Consider the following 17,777-nt stretch of genomic DNA (forward strand, 5'->3'; position numbering starts at 1 on the left):
CCCTAACATTTCTGGAAGGACCTTGAAAGCTCACCTACGAAGCTGCTCCTGCCCACTGGAATACAACTACTTTCAAGATCTGGCAGGCCCCCAACCTCCTTACCCTCCAAAAGTCCATAAGGGGCTGGCTCTTCCTGCAAACATTGAGGTAAGATGAATGTTCATATATGGGAAATTTTGTTTTAGGGCACCAGAAATTGTTCAAATGTATAGCTATTTTATGTGTTGTTATGTCCTTTAAGCCACCCAGGATGTATATAAGATGAGTGGCCATATAAATATTTTTAAATTAAAAAAAAGTCTAAATGTTGAAAAATTGATAAATCAGATTTAGTTATTCTGTTGATTCATTTGAGAGCCCCTGTTTCCCTAAACAAAATACCTATCCTGAAAATAATCCCTAGCAGGCTTTTTATATACATGTGCCTAATAGAAGACATACCCCCAGAATAAGCCCTACTTAAGAGTTTGTGCAGCAGGCTGCCTGCCCATTCTGTCTGGTTGCTCATGGTGCTGGGGCCACGAGGCGAGGTGGGGTGGCCCCAGCACCATGTGCCCATGCACATGGGCACAGCATTGGCTTACCTTAGGGCCCCCACAGCCAGGTCATCCACACCCCGACAGTTGCCTCACAAGTGGCAGCACTGGCAGCCATGCGCATCAGGAGTCCACGTGGCTGCCGGCCTACTTCTTCTGCTTACTCGTGGCCACAACAGAGCATGAGGCTGAGTGGTGTGCTTGTGCCAGAGCAGCAAGGTGAGGCAGATATTGGGGCGTGGATGGCCTGGCTGTGGGGGGCCCTGAAGTAAGCCGGTTGGCTTCCTGCCCTGCCACAAGCAAGCAGAAGAAGTGGGCCTCCCATACATAAAAAAAATAAGACCCATGAAAATAACCCTTAGTGCTTTTTGGGGGGCCCAAAAGAAAATAAGACCCGGTTTTATTTTGGGGGGAACCCAGTATTAAAAAGCAGTCAATTCCAAATTTTAAAAAGTAGTGGCATCACTGGAAAAATGGAGTGCTGTGTCATTTTGGCAGGAGCATCTTTAAAAAAACAAAAAACACCCTTGTATTCACCTGGCTAGACAAAAAAAAAATATGCAAAATGATTTGGTTTTTTAATCTTTTTGTCCCTTTGGCTCTAATTGTAGGTGGAGGAGAACAAAAATCTTACATAATTCTCCCACAATCCCTTGTCCAAACGTTCTTCTTCTGCTTACCCCATCCCCAGAAAGCTGCTTTTAAATATTGTCAGTTTTATTATGCCTCAGGAAAAACTAGGTTACTTTTTAATTAAATTTGTTGTTCAGTTTTAAAGAAAATTATGATCCTGCCCAAATTGATTAAGATCAAGAGTTTAAGGTGTTGGAGAGGGGAGTTATGTCCATATACAGTAATTCTCCTTCTCAGTTTAACTTGCTTTAGAGGGTGGTTATTGTAGTAATAAAATGGAGGAGTTCTGTGTAAGTTTTCTTAAGCTAAAAGTCCCAAAAAAGCAACAAAACTAGAAATGCTTGAGCAAACAAATTTGTTTCTCCTTTTTATTTTGTATGAAATATCAATTAGAACCCTTTAGATCAGGGGTGTCAAACTCACGGCCCATGGGCCAGATGCTCTGGCCACACCCACACCCAGTTTAGTGAAGGGGGGAAAAGTCAAGATACGTCACGTGATGACGATGTGATGATGCGAGTTTGACACCCCTGCTCTAGATGATAAGATTTGTAGTACTTCATAATGAGACTGGTCCTCAAAGGAAGCCTTCAGAGGTGGGTTTCAGCAGGTTCTGACCAGTTCTGGAGAAAATTTTGAGTAGTTCAGAGAACCTGTAAATGCCACCTCTGACTGGCCCCGCCCCCATCTATTCTCTGCCTCCTGAGTCCCAGCTGATCGGGAGGAAATGGGGATTTTGCAGTAACCTTTACCTGGAGTGGGGTGGGAATGGAGATTTTACAGTATCCTTCCCCTGCCATGCCCACCAAGCCACACCCACAGAACAGGTAGTAAAAAAATTTGAAACCCACCACTGGAAGCCTTGTAAGGTTTTATCCTGGACTGCCAGACGAGCAAGATTTTTTTCTAACAAAAGATAATGCCATCACAATTTTAAGATCTGTTGATGCTGCATTGATTTTGCAATAAACAAAATGTTACAGGAATTTTGTTCCAGCAACTATAATAGTCCAGAATACAGAACCTATGTGGTGATGCCATCAACTGGTACCATTTGGAATTACATTTACTTCATTCTTTACATTGTATATCAATTTGAAATGAACTTTTAAAAAGAGACCAGACTTGGGATCTGAGTGTTTTTTAGGATGGGAGACACATTTGGTATTTTGAGAAGCTGCTATGGCTGCTCTTGCAAACTGGCTGCAGAGGAAGGCTTGCCCAGTCACAAGCTGGCTGCCACAGGGCTATAACTAGTTGCTGGACTACAATTTTCCAGTACACTATTTGCCGTCTCTTCTAGTTCTTCTTCCAGAAAAAATGTTTCCTAATGTACCTGCTTATTTTGTCTTTTTTCAGGGCAGATAGCACACTTATAAAAATGCACTGAGCTATAGCCATAGTTTACTTACACATCAAGAACCCTGCAAGATTGGGCTGAGAGAGAATGGCTGTATCAAGGTCACTAAATCAAGTTTCATGGGTGAGGGAGGACTAGAACCTGGGTCTTTCTACTAATACTCATTAACCACTGCATTACATTGGTGCTTTAAATTTATAAGGTCCATGCGGGACCTTAGGGGAGGAAATATGATTTTGGAGGAGCAATGTTCAATTTCAAGATTTAATGACCATGGTCTAAACCAGGGGTCTCCAAGAGACTTAAGACTTGTGGACTTCAACTCCCAAAGCTGGCTGAGGAACTCTGGGAGTTAAAGTCCACAAGTCTTAAAGTTGCCAAGGTTGGAGACCCCTGGTCTAAACAGCAGTTTCCAGGCATTTCATCAGCAGCCATGGCTGGTATCTTCAAAGGCAATCATAGACAGCAAGCAACTGAATAGGGATTGATGGGCTGCTGTCTTCAAAGCCAAACGACCTGACGTTTGATTGGTTTTTAGCCAAACTGGTTTGTTTTCCATGCAGGCTGCTAAAGGCTGGTCTCAGATTGGTTCATTGTGTCCAATCCTAATTGGTGCTGTTGGATCCTGATTGTTCATGCTGGCTTAGTCTGTCTGCAGTGCCTCTTGTAGCAGACCAGCCACAGATGCCAGCAAAACATCAGAAAATTCTATTGTCAAGACCACGGTCACATAGAAGCAGGATATTTTATTTGATAGGCCTGCCCACTTAAAATATATTGTAAGCCTTGGTAGTACAGTGGTTTAATGCACCCTGTTATTAACACAGCTGCCTGCAATTTCTGCAGGTTCTAATCTTACCAGGCTCAAGGTTGACTCAGCCTTCCATCCTTTCTAAGGTAGGTGAAATGAGGACCCAGTTTGTGGGGGCAATAAGCTGACTTTGTATAAAATATACAGAAGTATGAAGGCTATTGCTTAACGTATTGTAAGCCGTCCTGAGTCTCCGGAGAAGGGCGGCATATAAATCAAATTAAAAAAAAAAAAAAACCAAATAATTCAGGTGGGAAAAATCTTAATGGGCCAGACAACATTGTGTATGACTTGGTAGACATATAGTTTCTTATGTGTCTAATAGATGAGCCTTGGTAGCACAGTGGACTAATGCATTGTTATTAACATCTGCTGCTTGCAATTACTGCAAGTTCAAATCCCACCAGGCTCAAGGTTGACTCAGCCTTCCATCCTTTCAAAGGTAGATAAAATGAGGACCCAGATTGTGGGGGCAATAAGCTGACTTTGTATAAATATATAAAAGTATGAACGCTATTGCTAAACGCATTGTAAGCTGCCCTGAGTCTCCAGAGAAGGGCGGCATATAAATTAAAAAAAAAAAAAAGCCAGCTGTAGCATGAACTGTAGAGCTAAACCGAAGCCAACTGATTTTACAAAGCTACTATGAGAACTGGCAATGTGGAAATAACAATGGATTACATACAGGTCATGAACCTCCACCACAATTAAACTTCAGTCCATCCACCATCATTTGGAAAATCCAAAGAAACACAGAATCTGAATATTTGTTCTTGATGCTACTCATTTTGTTGTTCTTTAATGGAATACAGAGAAAGTATAGTCACATATCCAAGGCTGTATTTCATGGAAGAGGTTGAAAGATTTTGTTGCTGAATAAATCAGGCACAAAAGCCTCTGTAACTACAGTCTGGGCTGCATTGCAGTCAGTAAGTGATGGCATCTCTTGAGCAAAGATCTGATCTGAGATGTCAGATAAAGCACCAGCTTTCTTTCTGCATTTCAAATGCCATCAACTCAGAATTCCTATCTTTTCTATAGGGCAGAGATGGTACTGTACTGACAGATTGTGGTAATAATCGTTGTGTGGACATGTGCTAGCAAGAAGGCAAGTGTTCCTGTTGGCCTGATGGCCATGAATCAGGTTGTTAAGCAAGACAGTTGTTGAGTGAGTTTTACCTTATTTTACAACTTTTCTTGCTACAGTTTTTAAATGAATCACTGCAGTTGCTAAATCAGTAACCCAGTTGTTAAGTGAATCTGGGTTCCCCATTGACTTTGCTTGTCAGAAGGTTGCAAAAGCTGATCACATGACATGGGACATCGCAACTGTCATAAATACATGCCAGTTGCCAAGCGTCTGAATTTTGATCACATAATCACAGGGATGCTGCAATAGTCATAAGTGTAAAAAATGGTCATAAGTCACTTTTTCAGCGCCAAAGGGTCACTAAATGAATGATTGTATCTTCCCTAGTATCCAAACATGCTGTGGGACAATAGATAATGCAGAAAAATTGTGAGACACAGGAAGCACCAAGAAGAAAAAAAAAGTGATTCACGTAGGCATTATGGAAGGGCTCTTCATGTTTCTATGAAAGAAATATGACCTGAAATAGATAGAAAATGCAGAATAATAGTTAATTATATTTCAGGACTCTAGGAAAAACATCTACAACAGCACATCTGTGCTTAAAAACAACCATATGCCGTCATAGTCAAGGCTGTGACTTGTAAGGAGCGAAGTTAAATAACAAAAACAAAATGATTTCCATGGTTGAAATGAAGAGTTGGGAACCATGAGCAATATTCATAATATAGAGCGCTAGTTTCTGCAGTGGGTCTAGTAACGCACAATTTTCTACAAGCATCTGTTATTGCTAGTTTTGTTATGCTATGCCATAATACAAATGCCAATGTATTTTACACTATAAAATACATGAATGCACATTAATTAAGACATCAGAATAAATAACTACAACTAGATTGTATAGCAATGCAGAAAGCAATGAACATGCAAGATGCACACAATCTTTATCATTTGAAACCAGCAAGAACCAGACAGAAGGGAAGCAGTCAGAAATTAATGAAACGTATGTGTTTTTTTTAAATTACCTCATATGTTATGTTTCACTGTATCTTCCTAAGAATAAACTGACTTGTATGCTTATTAAACTGTTCCACAAAATCAGCTATTCACATTTAAGTCATTGGATAAATTAGAAAAGATCAGCACTACAATCAGGCTGAAATTTGTAAGGTTACAACTTTCCCTTGCCCAAACCAATGGTCAATTATTTAGCCTTGTAGTGAAACTAAGGAGCTTGCCACTAGATAGTTTTACTTTGCAAAAAAGAAAGAGAAGATTTGCAAGGGCTGGCTTCTGAATTGTACGCCTCCATTTTGTATATCTCTAAGGAAATGTGCATAGCAGTGAACTGCATTTCTAATTTTGTGATTAGAAATTACAGCAGATTATTTGGGAAAATGGCTAGGGTTAGGACTAGAAATCAAAAAATTACTTTGCTCTGCTAGATTTGGCTCATTGTTTCTAGCACTACATGGAAACCAAAACATAAACAAGAGTGCAGATTTGTGTCCAAGACAAAGTATATATTTCAGAAAAGTTATTTCATGCTGTTGTCTCTGACATTCAGCTAATATGCCATAATTGAAATGTCAAAAAACTGAACCAGCAAGTCAAAGTTCTAACAGATCATACATGCTCAGATGGTATGATGGTATAACTCTTATTTCTAAAGTTCTGTGATTATCATTCTTTTTAAATTAAGGTAAGGTGCAAAACTACAATGTACCTCATAGAAAATCCAATATGAGATAAATAAATTAAAGTCTTCTTCAAGTAACTCTGATTCATGATGACTTGAGGGAAACATTCCTCTAGTATTCTTGGCATCAACAGAGAAGTAATTTACCATTGCTTTTGTTAGGATTTGTTTTTTTATTTACAAGTCTGGCCTATGCTGGTATTTCTTGGTGATCTCCCAGGTGTTATTCTGCTTAGATTTTTAAGGCCAACCAACCTCCCTCAATTGCTGCCTGGGCAAAAAATATGTTATTTCATCCAAAGAACTATTTCAGGTAAGTAAATAAGGCTGATTAGTGCCTAATGTTTTTATACTGAATTGGCCATTAGAACGGTTGTATCCAAGATCTTGACATTGGAAGTGTTAATCAAGCACCATAACCACTTTGAGTTTGGGACCTTTAGCAATACTGATAAAATATTTTAAAAGGATGCCATTGGGCAAAAGGGCATACTTCTCATTGTCCTGTTGGTGATTTGGCAGCATCAAACATCTTCTTCCTGCCTTCCATTCCTGACATGGCCTCCACATTCTTACGCCAGTCACTCACTTCTACTGGACGTTCCTGTGAAGGAAACAGAGAAGTTAATCCTTACTTGAGGAGGAACTTAAGCAAAGGGCTAATTTCAGTGGGGGGTTTCAAACATTTTTACTACCAGTTCTGTGGGTGTGGCTTGGTGGGCGTGGCATGGCTTGGTGGACATGGCAGGGAAAGGATACTGTAAAACTTCCATTCCCACCCCACTCCAGGGGAAGGATACTGTAAAATCCCCATTTCTTCCCAATCAGCTGGGACTCGGGAGGCAGAGAATAGATGGAGGCGGGGCCAGTCAGAGGTGGTATTTACCATTTCTCCAAACTACTCAAAATTTCCACTACCGGTTCTCCAGAACTGGTTAGAACCTGCTGAAAGCCACCTCTGGCTTATTTGTACAAGTAGAGATGAAGATATATACTCTGCATATGCCATATGAACAGAAAGATGAAGAGTACATTGTATGGGTGTCAGTAAGGTCATGTGGCTAAACTTTTATAACATAGCTAATATAGGAAGGGTTCAATTAGTGTATATTGTACTGGCAAGTTTCCTGGTATATATTAGTATATGCAGAAAATAGAATCTAGGTAGGTTGAGCACCAATAAACTCTTCAAGAAACACCCCACATTAAAATTGTTATTTTAAAAAAGCAGAAATTTTAATATTTAAGATTTTAAAATTTAAGATTTTTTTTTAAATATTTTAAAAATCTTTGGCATTCAGGGAGCAAAGATGAATATATTAACCAAGATTTAAAGGAGAGAATCAAAGCATCTTCTAATTTAAATCTAAACTGTACTGTTTAATCACTGGAATATATGCCTGTGTCCAGGCTATCTGGAATTTACTACATGCTAACATTTTTCCGATCTGAATGACTATGTGTAATAAAGAAAAAGACCTGGATCATTAAATCTATTATTTCCTTCATCAATAGCCTTGCAAAACTGACCATGTACATTTCCTTATAATGAAATATTCTCTATTAATCGTTGATGTTGGAAAAGCACAGACAGATTCACATATACAGGTTGAAGCACTGACTTTTCATCCAAGGAAATCAGTACAATAAATAGAAACTGTTGAAATAGTTGCATTATGTTATTCATGACAGGCTGCTGAAAATGTTTCCTGTGTATTGAGTGACTAGTATCCCAGAACGGTATTTCCAATGATATAATTCATATCACTTGGACTTATGCATAGTTCACATTTGATATGCTAAAATCTATCTATAGATCTGATAACTCTTCATTTAATTCACTTGACAGTAACGTATTTCTTAATTTGTGACTTGTTTGAATTCCTTTTTATTGTCATCTTTAAGAGTTATAGATACTTCAATGGCCCATATGCCCTTTTCTTTTTTTTTTTCATCAAGTACTAAATTCTTATTAGTACTTATCTTATTGTTTCTTATCTACAAATGTTCTATACAGGCAGTCCTCAATATACGACCACAACTAGAACCAGAATTCCAATTGCTAAACAAGGTGGTTGTTAAGTGAGTCATGGCTGGCTTTGCAACCATTTCCATGATTATTAAGTAAATCACTGGAACTGTTAACTAAATCATGTGGTCATTAAGTGACTCTGACTTCTTCCATTGACTTTGCTGGCTAGGAAAGTTGCAAATGGCAATCATGTGACTTCAGGGATGCAGAATTGTTGTAAATATATGCCATTTGCCAAGCACCCCAATTCTGAACACATAACTGTGGGGATGCTGCAATGGTCATAAGTGCAAGGGTTGGTCATAAGTCACTTTGTTCAGTGCCATTGTGACTTTGAGTAGTCATTAAACACACAGTTGTAAGTTGAGGAGTACCTGCATACCAAGGTACCAGTCTAGAAGATACAATAAAAAATGATTTTTTTCCATGCTAAAATCCTGACTGCTATTAGCAGTGCATAGAGAATTGCAAATCATATGGATGAACTTAACAATTTTATTTTAATGAGTGGACTCTCCGACCATTTTCACAATTCTCATTCGTCATGGGAGAAGCTGTCTTAACTTTAGTTCCTATTCTTATGACACTTTGTATAATCCTCAATCTATTAAGAATGTTCATTTACAAACTATTAAAGGTAGGGAACATCTATTTATTTATTTATGATTAAATTTATATGCCACCCATCTCGCCATCAGGTGGCTCTATAGAAGAATATCAATCAAGAAAAAACATAAGAACATGTTTCTTTGAGATGGCATCAAAAAAACACATGGGATATACAGTACATGGGATATACGGTACAGAAGGTGGGATTTCCAGCCACTGACCTTTTCTGTGTCCTCTTTCTTGACAGACTTGAGGTTGGCTCTCAGGTCCATAGATACTTTGTGCTTTGAGCCAAGCAGAGCTCTAAGCATGGCATCTGCAGACACACGTACACGGCGCAAGGGAGGACGCTTGAATTTTCCCCTAAGGTCAAGGACCTTCATTTTCAAGTCTTTAATCTGTAGAAGGGGCAATATAGACAGTTATATATCATAAGAGGTCTAAAAAAAAAAAAAAGACTTGCTCTTTCCCAGGAAAAAGGTATTGGGAGTCCAACCCACTCGCTAGGTTACAAGAAGGAATGCTTTGGAGGGGTTCTTGCACTTAAAAGGTATTCTGCATTCTGTGTTAGGTATGTTAGCTGCCTTGAGTTATTTATAAAAATAATAAAGGTGGAATATAAATAATATAAATAATCAGTAGCCTCTGAAGAACTGTCCCAGGAGTCTTAATTTATAAATCTCAGTTTCCCTTGCTTTCAGTCTGCACGCATTTTATTCATTCCACTGATAAAGGGAAAATTATATCTCTACTAAAGCAAGAAAACATATAAGGTTATACAGAACATTAGCCTGGAACCCATATTTAAAAAAAATAATACAGAGCTCTTATGGAAGATCCTGGAGATGTTCAATGTTCCTATTTGCAATTTAAGACCAGGAAATGCTCCATTCTTATGCCAACAGTCCTGAATCCACTTTAGGAAAAAAAATGGATAAACTAGTTCAGGATCTTTAAGACTGCCTCATAAAGCTATTACCTAGCCTGTATTGGACATCTTCTTATGGACAATGATATTTTACTGTTTTCCGTATTAATATATTATTTTTATCTGAGAATTTAAATAAGAACCATTCTCCGTCTTCTTACCTCCCGTGTGTTATGGTTACACTTTGCTTCAATGTCATATCTCTCTTCATCCACAATGTCTACCTTCTCATGAAGCTCCCGGCACAGATCCTGTGCAAGTAAAAGGGGAAAATGTTAAGGGATATTTTCTCTAGGCCTCAGATTGGGTTATTTCTAACTGATATTTCATTGGGGGAATATATAAGATCAGATACATTGATTAGGTATTGTTCCAATGCTAGACATTGTCAGTCCCGATAGTCTTTTGATCAGAGCTTCAGAATACATGCATACTAGCTGGATGCCCGTGCTTTGCTATGAAACTATGTGCTCGGGCTTGACAAATTGACACTTACAGCCTGAAACTTAATATAGAATGTGTAACTCCGTAGCATCAGAGTGTGTTAATAGAATGCAATTGACAGTTGGAACAGAGGGGGAGGGGGAGTAGAATGTCCTACTGCATCCATCGGTATTCATCTGACTAGCATCCTGTCAGTATGTGAGAGAGTTGAGGGGTGTTTGGAAACTCAAACAGTATTTGCTGTGTGAGCAAGAAGGAGACAGGAAGGAGGCTGGGCGTGGCTTAGCTCAAGTGTTCTGTATTAAAGCTACTTCCTGCTGTGAAAGTAAAACTGAAACTGAAACTCCTCTGCTTGTGTATTGCATTTGGAACAGATTTCTTTTCAGGTGGGGAGGGGGAGTAGAACTCCTTAGCATCAGAGCATGTTAATAATAATATAGGAAATACTAATGCTCTGATGGTTATTTCAAAAAATCCTTTCTTAGTGAGCACCTAGAAGCCAAGAGGAACATACGTGGCAAATTTCAAGTTTGTAGGCTTTACGCTTCTGGAGATTTTGTGATTAACGTGTGAGTAGTTTTTGCTTTTATGTGTGTGTCTGTGTGTGTGTATACATACATACAGTATTACAAAGCTGTGCAGAACCTAGATTATATTCAGAAAGAAAAATGTAATGTTGAAATATTAAGCACCATTGTTTCTTACAACCTAAAAATAATGAAATGATGGGAAAGCATGGCACTTGGAAAAGTCACGAGAGCCAATCTGGTGGAAACTACCCCTAATCATGGGGGGGGGGTTTACTTTAAATAAGACAACCATCTGTGTGACTCATGTTTAAAAATTTCTATTTCAGTTGTAGTATGTAAATATTTTAATAAATCAATCTAAATACGGAAATAATGCAGATGTTACAATAATATATATCCTCTTTTAACTCTTGTTTTAGTATTGCTATTGCATGATAGCACAAAAATGGCTACAGTATTTTGCCCTACTAATATGAGAATCTTGAATTGTGGTGATGATAAATCTGTCAATGTCATTCTCATTTATCTAACCTTCAAAAGTGACATTTTTGGATCATTTTCCCCCCAGTTTATTGAAGCAGCTTTTACATCTAGTTTAGACAGTAAGCCATCTGGGCCAATCACTCTCTCTCAGTCCAGCTCACCTCACAAGGTTGTTGTGGGAAAAATTGGAGAAATAAAGCTATTTATAAAAAAATAAAGATAGGATTTTTTAAAAAAATTAAAAACTCCAATGATATATGTATTATTCCACCTTCTAGGAAGGGAAAGGATGGCATGAACTGGAGTTCCGAATTAAACTTCCTAATACAGCTTCTTAGAGTCCTGTGTAACTCAACATGTCCACATAGGCATCCCCTCCATTCCCAAGAATCTACCTGGAGTTGGGAGTAGGAAAGCCCACTGGTATGCAGAGATGTTATCCTTTCTGCCAAATATCTCTCCTTCTCTCCTTGTTTGTCCACTTGTTCTTGTTCCCATTCTTCTTTGGCTTTAGCCAGCATCAAACTCTAGAAAAAAAAATTAGGGAAACATTTGAAAGATAACCTTATACCTTTTTTACCATGGATCTGAAATATCAGCCGCAAGAAAGGTTTATGAAGAACTCCTATGTATAATGCACAAGTCAGAAGCCTTTGTCCAGTTCTCCAACCTTCTTCCTCCAAATGAGCAGTAAATAAAATTGGGAAGGCTGTCCCAAATTTACATAGAAGAATTTGTTCTGTACAGTTCCATGCAAAAGTATCTTGCTTTAATTAATGCATGATAACTTGCATCGCCGTGACTCACCTTTAGAAGGAGTTTGCGTGAAGCTGTGATCTTGGGTTTCCTCTAAAGAGCAAAAATAAAAGAAATCAAGGGCACCATTTCAACAACACAGCGATAATCATATATTCATAACAGCAAATGTTAAGAAAAACAAATCCTGGAACTGTACTTACCTCCCTACAGAAATTCATTTGGGAGAAGGAAGAAAGGGGGGAAAAATGGAAAGAACAGAATGAATATATGAAATGTAATACTCTGCTGAAGATACTGAAAATATGAGTGAGTGAAAACATTTTATCAGACTGAACCAGTAGTGGGCTTCAATTTTGTTTGCTACTGGTTTGCTTGCAGGCTCGCGCGCACGGCACTTCTGTACATGCACAGAAGCTTATGTGCATGCGCAAAGACATCCATGTGGGTGGGCGGAGCCTCCCGCCTCTGCTACCGGTTTGCCCGATCTGGGGCAAACCAGTAGCAACCCACCATTGGACTGGACTCCACAGTGATTCTGTCTGCCTTTTGAGGTAGACCAGACTTGAATACCAAAGCTGTGAATACTAAAACTACTTTTATTATAGTGTTAAGTAACAAATATGAATGCGCCTCCCCCCTCCCTTACTTTATGTCAGAGTCACGTGACTCATGAGATGTGTGACAAATAAATATGATTGATAAACAAAATATGAAATAGAACTGGGTAGGGTCAAATCTAGCATGCTTTCTCAAATTCCATTCCTGCTTCAGGCTGAGATTTCTGCTATCTGACCATTGCTTTGTCTATGGCTTTTCCTCCTCTTCTTTAGGATTATTCTCCCATCCTATTGCTGATCTGCATTGATCAGGATGGATTTCCTGTCTGGTGTTGTCTTATTAGCTGTACTATTAGCCTTGTTAAAACCTCTCCTTAAAAGTCATAAGCCTCTGTTATTAATAATCACAATGATCTCATTTTGCTATGGTTCTTTAACGTAGTCATCCTGAAACATGTGCTCTCCTCATGTCTTGAATTGCAATTTTCAGAATTCCCAGGCAAGATAGTCAATAATTCTGTAGACCAAAAACATCTGAAGAGCAGCAGGATAACAAAGTGCGCCAGTGGTGGGCTGCTCCCAGTTCTGTCTGGTTCTATAGAACTGGTAGTAAAATCAGCGGAGGCTCTGCCCACCCACCCGGACATCATAATTGATTATCTGTGCATGTGCAGTAGATTCTGCACATGCGTAGAAGTGTGTGCGCGTGCTCCCGTTGCAAACCGGTAGTAAAGGTAAGTAGAACCCAGCCATGAAGTGTGCCCTAACCTTCTAACCTTAACCATGTGATCCAATAATATGGGCTAAGAATAGAGGGCTCCATTCAGACAATATATTTTCTGTTTACTAAAGAAATACATTTTCTGGGTCTACACAATATAGACAAACAAACACATAAGATGCTAATTTAAAACTAAACAAGCTCAGTTTTGTAATGTATTTAAGAATGATGGGTAAACACAACCAGAATCTGACTAAAAATATTTAAGATTTCAATACAATTTTGTGTATCTGTCACTGCTGCATATTCCTATAGGACTTTCCATAAAATGGAAACAGATTAAATACTAAAGCCTAGACTCAGATAATAATTACTATTTTCACATTTGATCACATCTACAATTGGACCAATGGTGGGATTCAGCCAGTTCGCACCACTTCGGGAGAACCGGTTGTTAACTTTCTGAGTAGTTTGGTGAGCTGGTTGTTGGAAGAAATCATTAGGGCAGAGAACCTTGTTAAATTATTTGAATCCCACCACTGAATTGGACTCACATTTGAATAATTGACTGGTGAGTTGCCAGATTTTGAGTATGAGGTAATTACATTCCTTAAACAAAAGGATAGCTGTCCTCAAGTAAAAAAATATTCTTATCAACTCCTCAGCCTAATCATTTATGGAATTCATTGCTGCATTGGAAAATCACTGAGGTTTTTTTTCTGCCATCTAGTGATTGCTTTGCAGAACTGTTTTATAAACCTAACAAATGTATTTGACCTCAAAATGATCTGTACTGACTGTAAATATTGGTAATAATCAACAGAATTCAACATCTATTTTCAGCCAGTTATGTTTATTGGAATGTTGGTGGGTGATTTATAATTTCATCACCAATATTCAGTGTTGAATCAAAACTGTTTGGAAAGTTTCTACTTTCCACTTTAGCTTTTCTACAACAAAGCCTTTGTGCATTGCTGAGAAATATGTATTTGAATTTTCATATGTAAAGCTTGCCGAAAGGAAAACCATCAAGAATAAATGAATGAGTTTCTAATTTAGAGATCTTTTTCATTTAAAACTTAAATCTGAATGTCAAATTTTTCATATCAAAACTAAACCTAGAAGTTGCTACATGTAAATATTAGTTTGAGAGCTATTGTTTATACAAGGAACCATGTTAAAATTGTCCTGCAATCACCAGTTTGAAAGAAAATCCCATTTGATTTAAAGGGACTAACTTCTGAGTAGGCATACACACGTGGTGTAAGGTTTAAACTGTATCCAAGACATGACCTGGATCTTGGAAAACAGCAGCTCTTTACCAAGTTCTGTTCTCAACATCTAAGCAGAGAGTGAGATGGAGGAGAGATGTGGAAACTTATATTGCAATATTAAGTATCTCATTTATCTATTTCATGTAGAAGGTAAATGGAGGAACAACACAGTTTGAGATTTTTCCACAACAAACTAATAGCAAGCCTAGTTCTGTTCAAAGCATCGTATCTCATAATGCAATAATTCTGGGGTCAAATTCAGAAGATGAATCTGAACCATGTGTGAATGAAGGATATCTTGGCCAATGGGGAAAATAAAATATTTACTCACACTTCAGGCATTGTGGAAACAAATGTTGTGCCTATAAATCAAAATAAAGCAACGAGTTACAAGGAATGAAACAATCCCAGCATTTAAAAATGAATGCAAACAATGATGCATAATATAATCAGACTCCATTTATTCTTTGTTATATTAATTTTATATTTCTTTATCCCAAGATTCCAGGAGATTAGAAAAGTGAGACTGAATAATATTATTTCCCAGCAATGATGAACTTGATATGTTTTTCTCCCTGGGGGAGAATGCAACTCTAATGGAGTGGTAAATGTCAGCTAAAAATAATTCTTATGACAATGAACAGCAATGGATTGTTTTATTGTTATTCCTGGATAAGATCAAATATATTTAAAATCAAAAAGATGATCCATAATAAATTGAAGTGCAGTTATGTGAACCATTCTGTGTATGCATCTACAATATAAGAGCTTTGCAAATACACTGCTCAAAAACATAAAGGGAACACAAGCAGAAGACATCTGAGATCTGAATAAATGAAATAGCCTTATTAAATACTTTGTTCATTACATACAGTAGTTTTGTGTTCCCTTTAATTGTTTGAGCAGTGTATAAACTACTGTATGTAAAGAACAAAGTATTTAATAAGGCTATTTCATTCATTCAGATCCCGGATGTCTTCTGCTTGTGTTCCCTTTATGTTTTTGAGCAGTATATTATCAGTTCCATTCTCAGTTTATGGATATTCTCTGTGTAGGTTCACTTAGAAATAAAGCCACTGAATCCTATATAAAGACCTGGATGTAGGTTATAACTTCAGGCAATAGCTCTGGACACAAAGTGTAGAAACCACAAAGTGAATTCCAGGGTTTTACTTCTGAGGAACAAGCACAGGACTGGACACAGATGCATAAGTAGAGCTTAACTCTCAGATGGATCCCACAATGTTGAGACAGCTCAGAAGCCAAATCCCACCCCTGTGATGAGAATTGACAGAAGAATGGAAGGAAAAGAATCCCATGGCCACTTATTCCCACTGCTGTTTTACAGCAGCAAGCATGAGCAGGCAAGAGTTGCTTTTGATCTCCTCAGTCCTCGAAGTATTTCTCCTTCTCTATCGACTTCTTGCATTCAAACCCTGCCCTCAAGACCCTTCTGAGCATCTTTTTTGGGGGGGTGAGGGAGAGGGTGACTAGGTGGCTCAATGGCTAAGACACTGAGCTCATCGATCAGAAAGGTCAGCAGTTTGGCGGTTTGAATCCCTAGTACAGGTCTCCTGCATGAGCAGGGGGTTGGACTAGATGACTTCCAAAGTCCCTTCCAACTCTGTTACTGTTACAAGGGTAGGCTTAACATCCTTGAACCGCAAAAATGTCTTTGCTACGCTCCAACAAGATTCAGCATTTCTCACATCTCTGCTGCCATCTCGTGGCTAACTAGCATTTTTCCCCCTGGCCATCATCACTGTACCTCACACAATCAAATTTGTTAAAAGGGGTGGGGGCAGGGAATGAGTGGCAAGGGGACCCCAAGTGTCTGCCTTCTCTGCTGCCCTATCCTTATTGTACTACCCTGTTTCCCTGAAAATAAGACATCCCCTGATAATAAGCCCAATTGGGCTTTTGAGCACATGCACTAAAATAACCCCCCCTGAAAATAAGCCCTCCCCAAAAATATTTAAACACACGCACAGCCAGTCCCTGTCATTTCCTCTGGTTAGGGTTAGGGAGACAGAGCTGGAAATCAGGTCTTGCTCCACACACCCCAAAATAATAAGACCTCCCCGAAAATAAGGCCAAGTGTTTCTTTCGGGGTTCAAAAAAATATAAGATAGGGTCTTATTTTGGGGAAAACACAGTACCTTCTCTGTTGCCAGTCTTGTGTTATGGCTGCAGAAAGTACTGGGCAATATGAAAGCCTTCAAATGTAGAGACCTCGTACACTTGTGCCTCTTGCCTGAAAACATTTGGATCCTGAATCCCTGAAGACTCCATAGTAATGATTGGAATATTTATCAAGAGATTTAAAAATAATACTTGTCTCAAACACAATAAGATACTAAAAAAGATTAGATTGTAAAATGCCTGGATGGCTTTTTTTCAAGCTCTGTACAGACATTTGCAGTTTGAATAATTCGATAAATAGATCTTATCCTATGGTATCTGCATTCAAATCCTATCTCCAGCAAAAAGTGTTAAATCAAAGTTAAATAATGTGATTTTCATTTTTTTCAATACAATTCATCCATGTTAGCTTCAAATATTGCAGCATTTTCCAATAACAAATGTAAAAGCTGGGAACTCTATAATTCAAAATAGAAGTTTTCATTTTTAACAGATGCAAATTTCTCACTTTTATATATATGATTATTCTTCAGACCATCACTGGAAATTTCTTTTCTACAATGCTTATATAGAGTACATGAAATCTAAAAAATGATTCTAAACAGAGTATTCTTATTCTTTAAAAGTAAGGGTTTTTATTTTTTGTGTGTGTGCGCTACTGAAAACATTCAAAAATAAATTTGTCAGATCCTATAGTATTTCTACTTAGGTAAACTACCTTGGAGTTTAGATTTTCTTAATCTGCTTGGGAAAGTAGGACATTTGTTTGACCATTATTATGAAGTTAAGAAAATGCAAGAAACCTACAAAATATTGCGAAGACAGCTTAGCACATAAGGCAAAGACAAGCAAAAATGGGCTCACAGTAATCTGTTACAGAAAATAAGTCTTTGTAGCATTTACCAGCTGAACAGGATTTGGAATTTTGTGTGGGAGAAAGTGGATGTTTAGGCATGCCAATTCTCAGGGGGCTTGCTTCATATATTTGTATTCTAATTATATATGATCTAATTATTCACATCTGCTCCCAAGGGCTTTTCATAAACACTTCTCTTGAAATCTAATGATTCACAGCTGAAACTACCCTTAAGCTCCTCACTAATCTGTCTATTTTATGTATATATGATATTAAATAATAATTAGGGGGAAAAAATCTCAGTTTCCCTGT

The 17,777-nt window shown here is 38.1% G+C and overlaps 1 protein-coding gene across 1 annotated transcript; it reads right to left on the minus strand.

Annotated features, from left to right (window-relative positions):
* Positions 1-4,095: 4,095 nt before the first annotated feature.
* Positions 4,096-12,004, minus strand: TNNI1 (troponin I1, slow skeletal type). The gene is made up of 6 exons (XM_070939883.1): positions 11,964-12,004; positions 11,552-11,683; positions 9,861-9,950; positions 8,993-9,169; positions 6,624-6,734; positions 4,096-4,951 (listed from the first exon to the last, which is right to left on the minus strand). Exons 2-5 carry the CDS (start codon positions 11,675-11,677, stop codon positions 6,627-6,629), a joined length of 501 nt encoding a protein of 166 aa, XP_070795984.1. The 5' UTR covers positions 11,678-11,683; positions 11,964-12,004; the 3' UTR covers positions 4,096-4,951; positions 6,624-6,626.
* Between the last annotated feature and the right edge of the window lie 5,773 nt (positions 12,005-17,777).

Source organism: Pituophis catenifer, unplaced genomic scaffold (assembly GCF_029215685.1).
Source record: "Pituophis catenifer annectens isolate HBS135680 unplaced genomic scaffold, rPitCat1.0.hap2 SCAF_3, whole genome shotgun sequence".
NCBI lineage: Eukaryota > Metazoa > Chordata > Lepidosauria > Squamata > Colubridae > Pituophis > Pituophis catenifer.

Bases quoted from the DNA above. Each gene is read 5' to 3' on its own strand.
- TNNI1 (XM_070939883.1), bottom strand. From the start codon at position 11,677: ATGCTGGCTAAAGCCAAAGAAGAATGGGAACAAGAACAAGTGGACAAA. The intron at 9,951-11,551 runs GTAGATTCTTGG...TTACTTGCACAG, and splicing joins TTTCCTACTCCCAACTCCAG to GATCTGTGCCGGGAGCTTCA. The intron at 9,170-9,860 runs GTAAGAAGACGG...CCCCTTCTACAG, and splicing joins GTAACCATAACACACGGGAG to ATTAAAGACTTGAAAATGAA.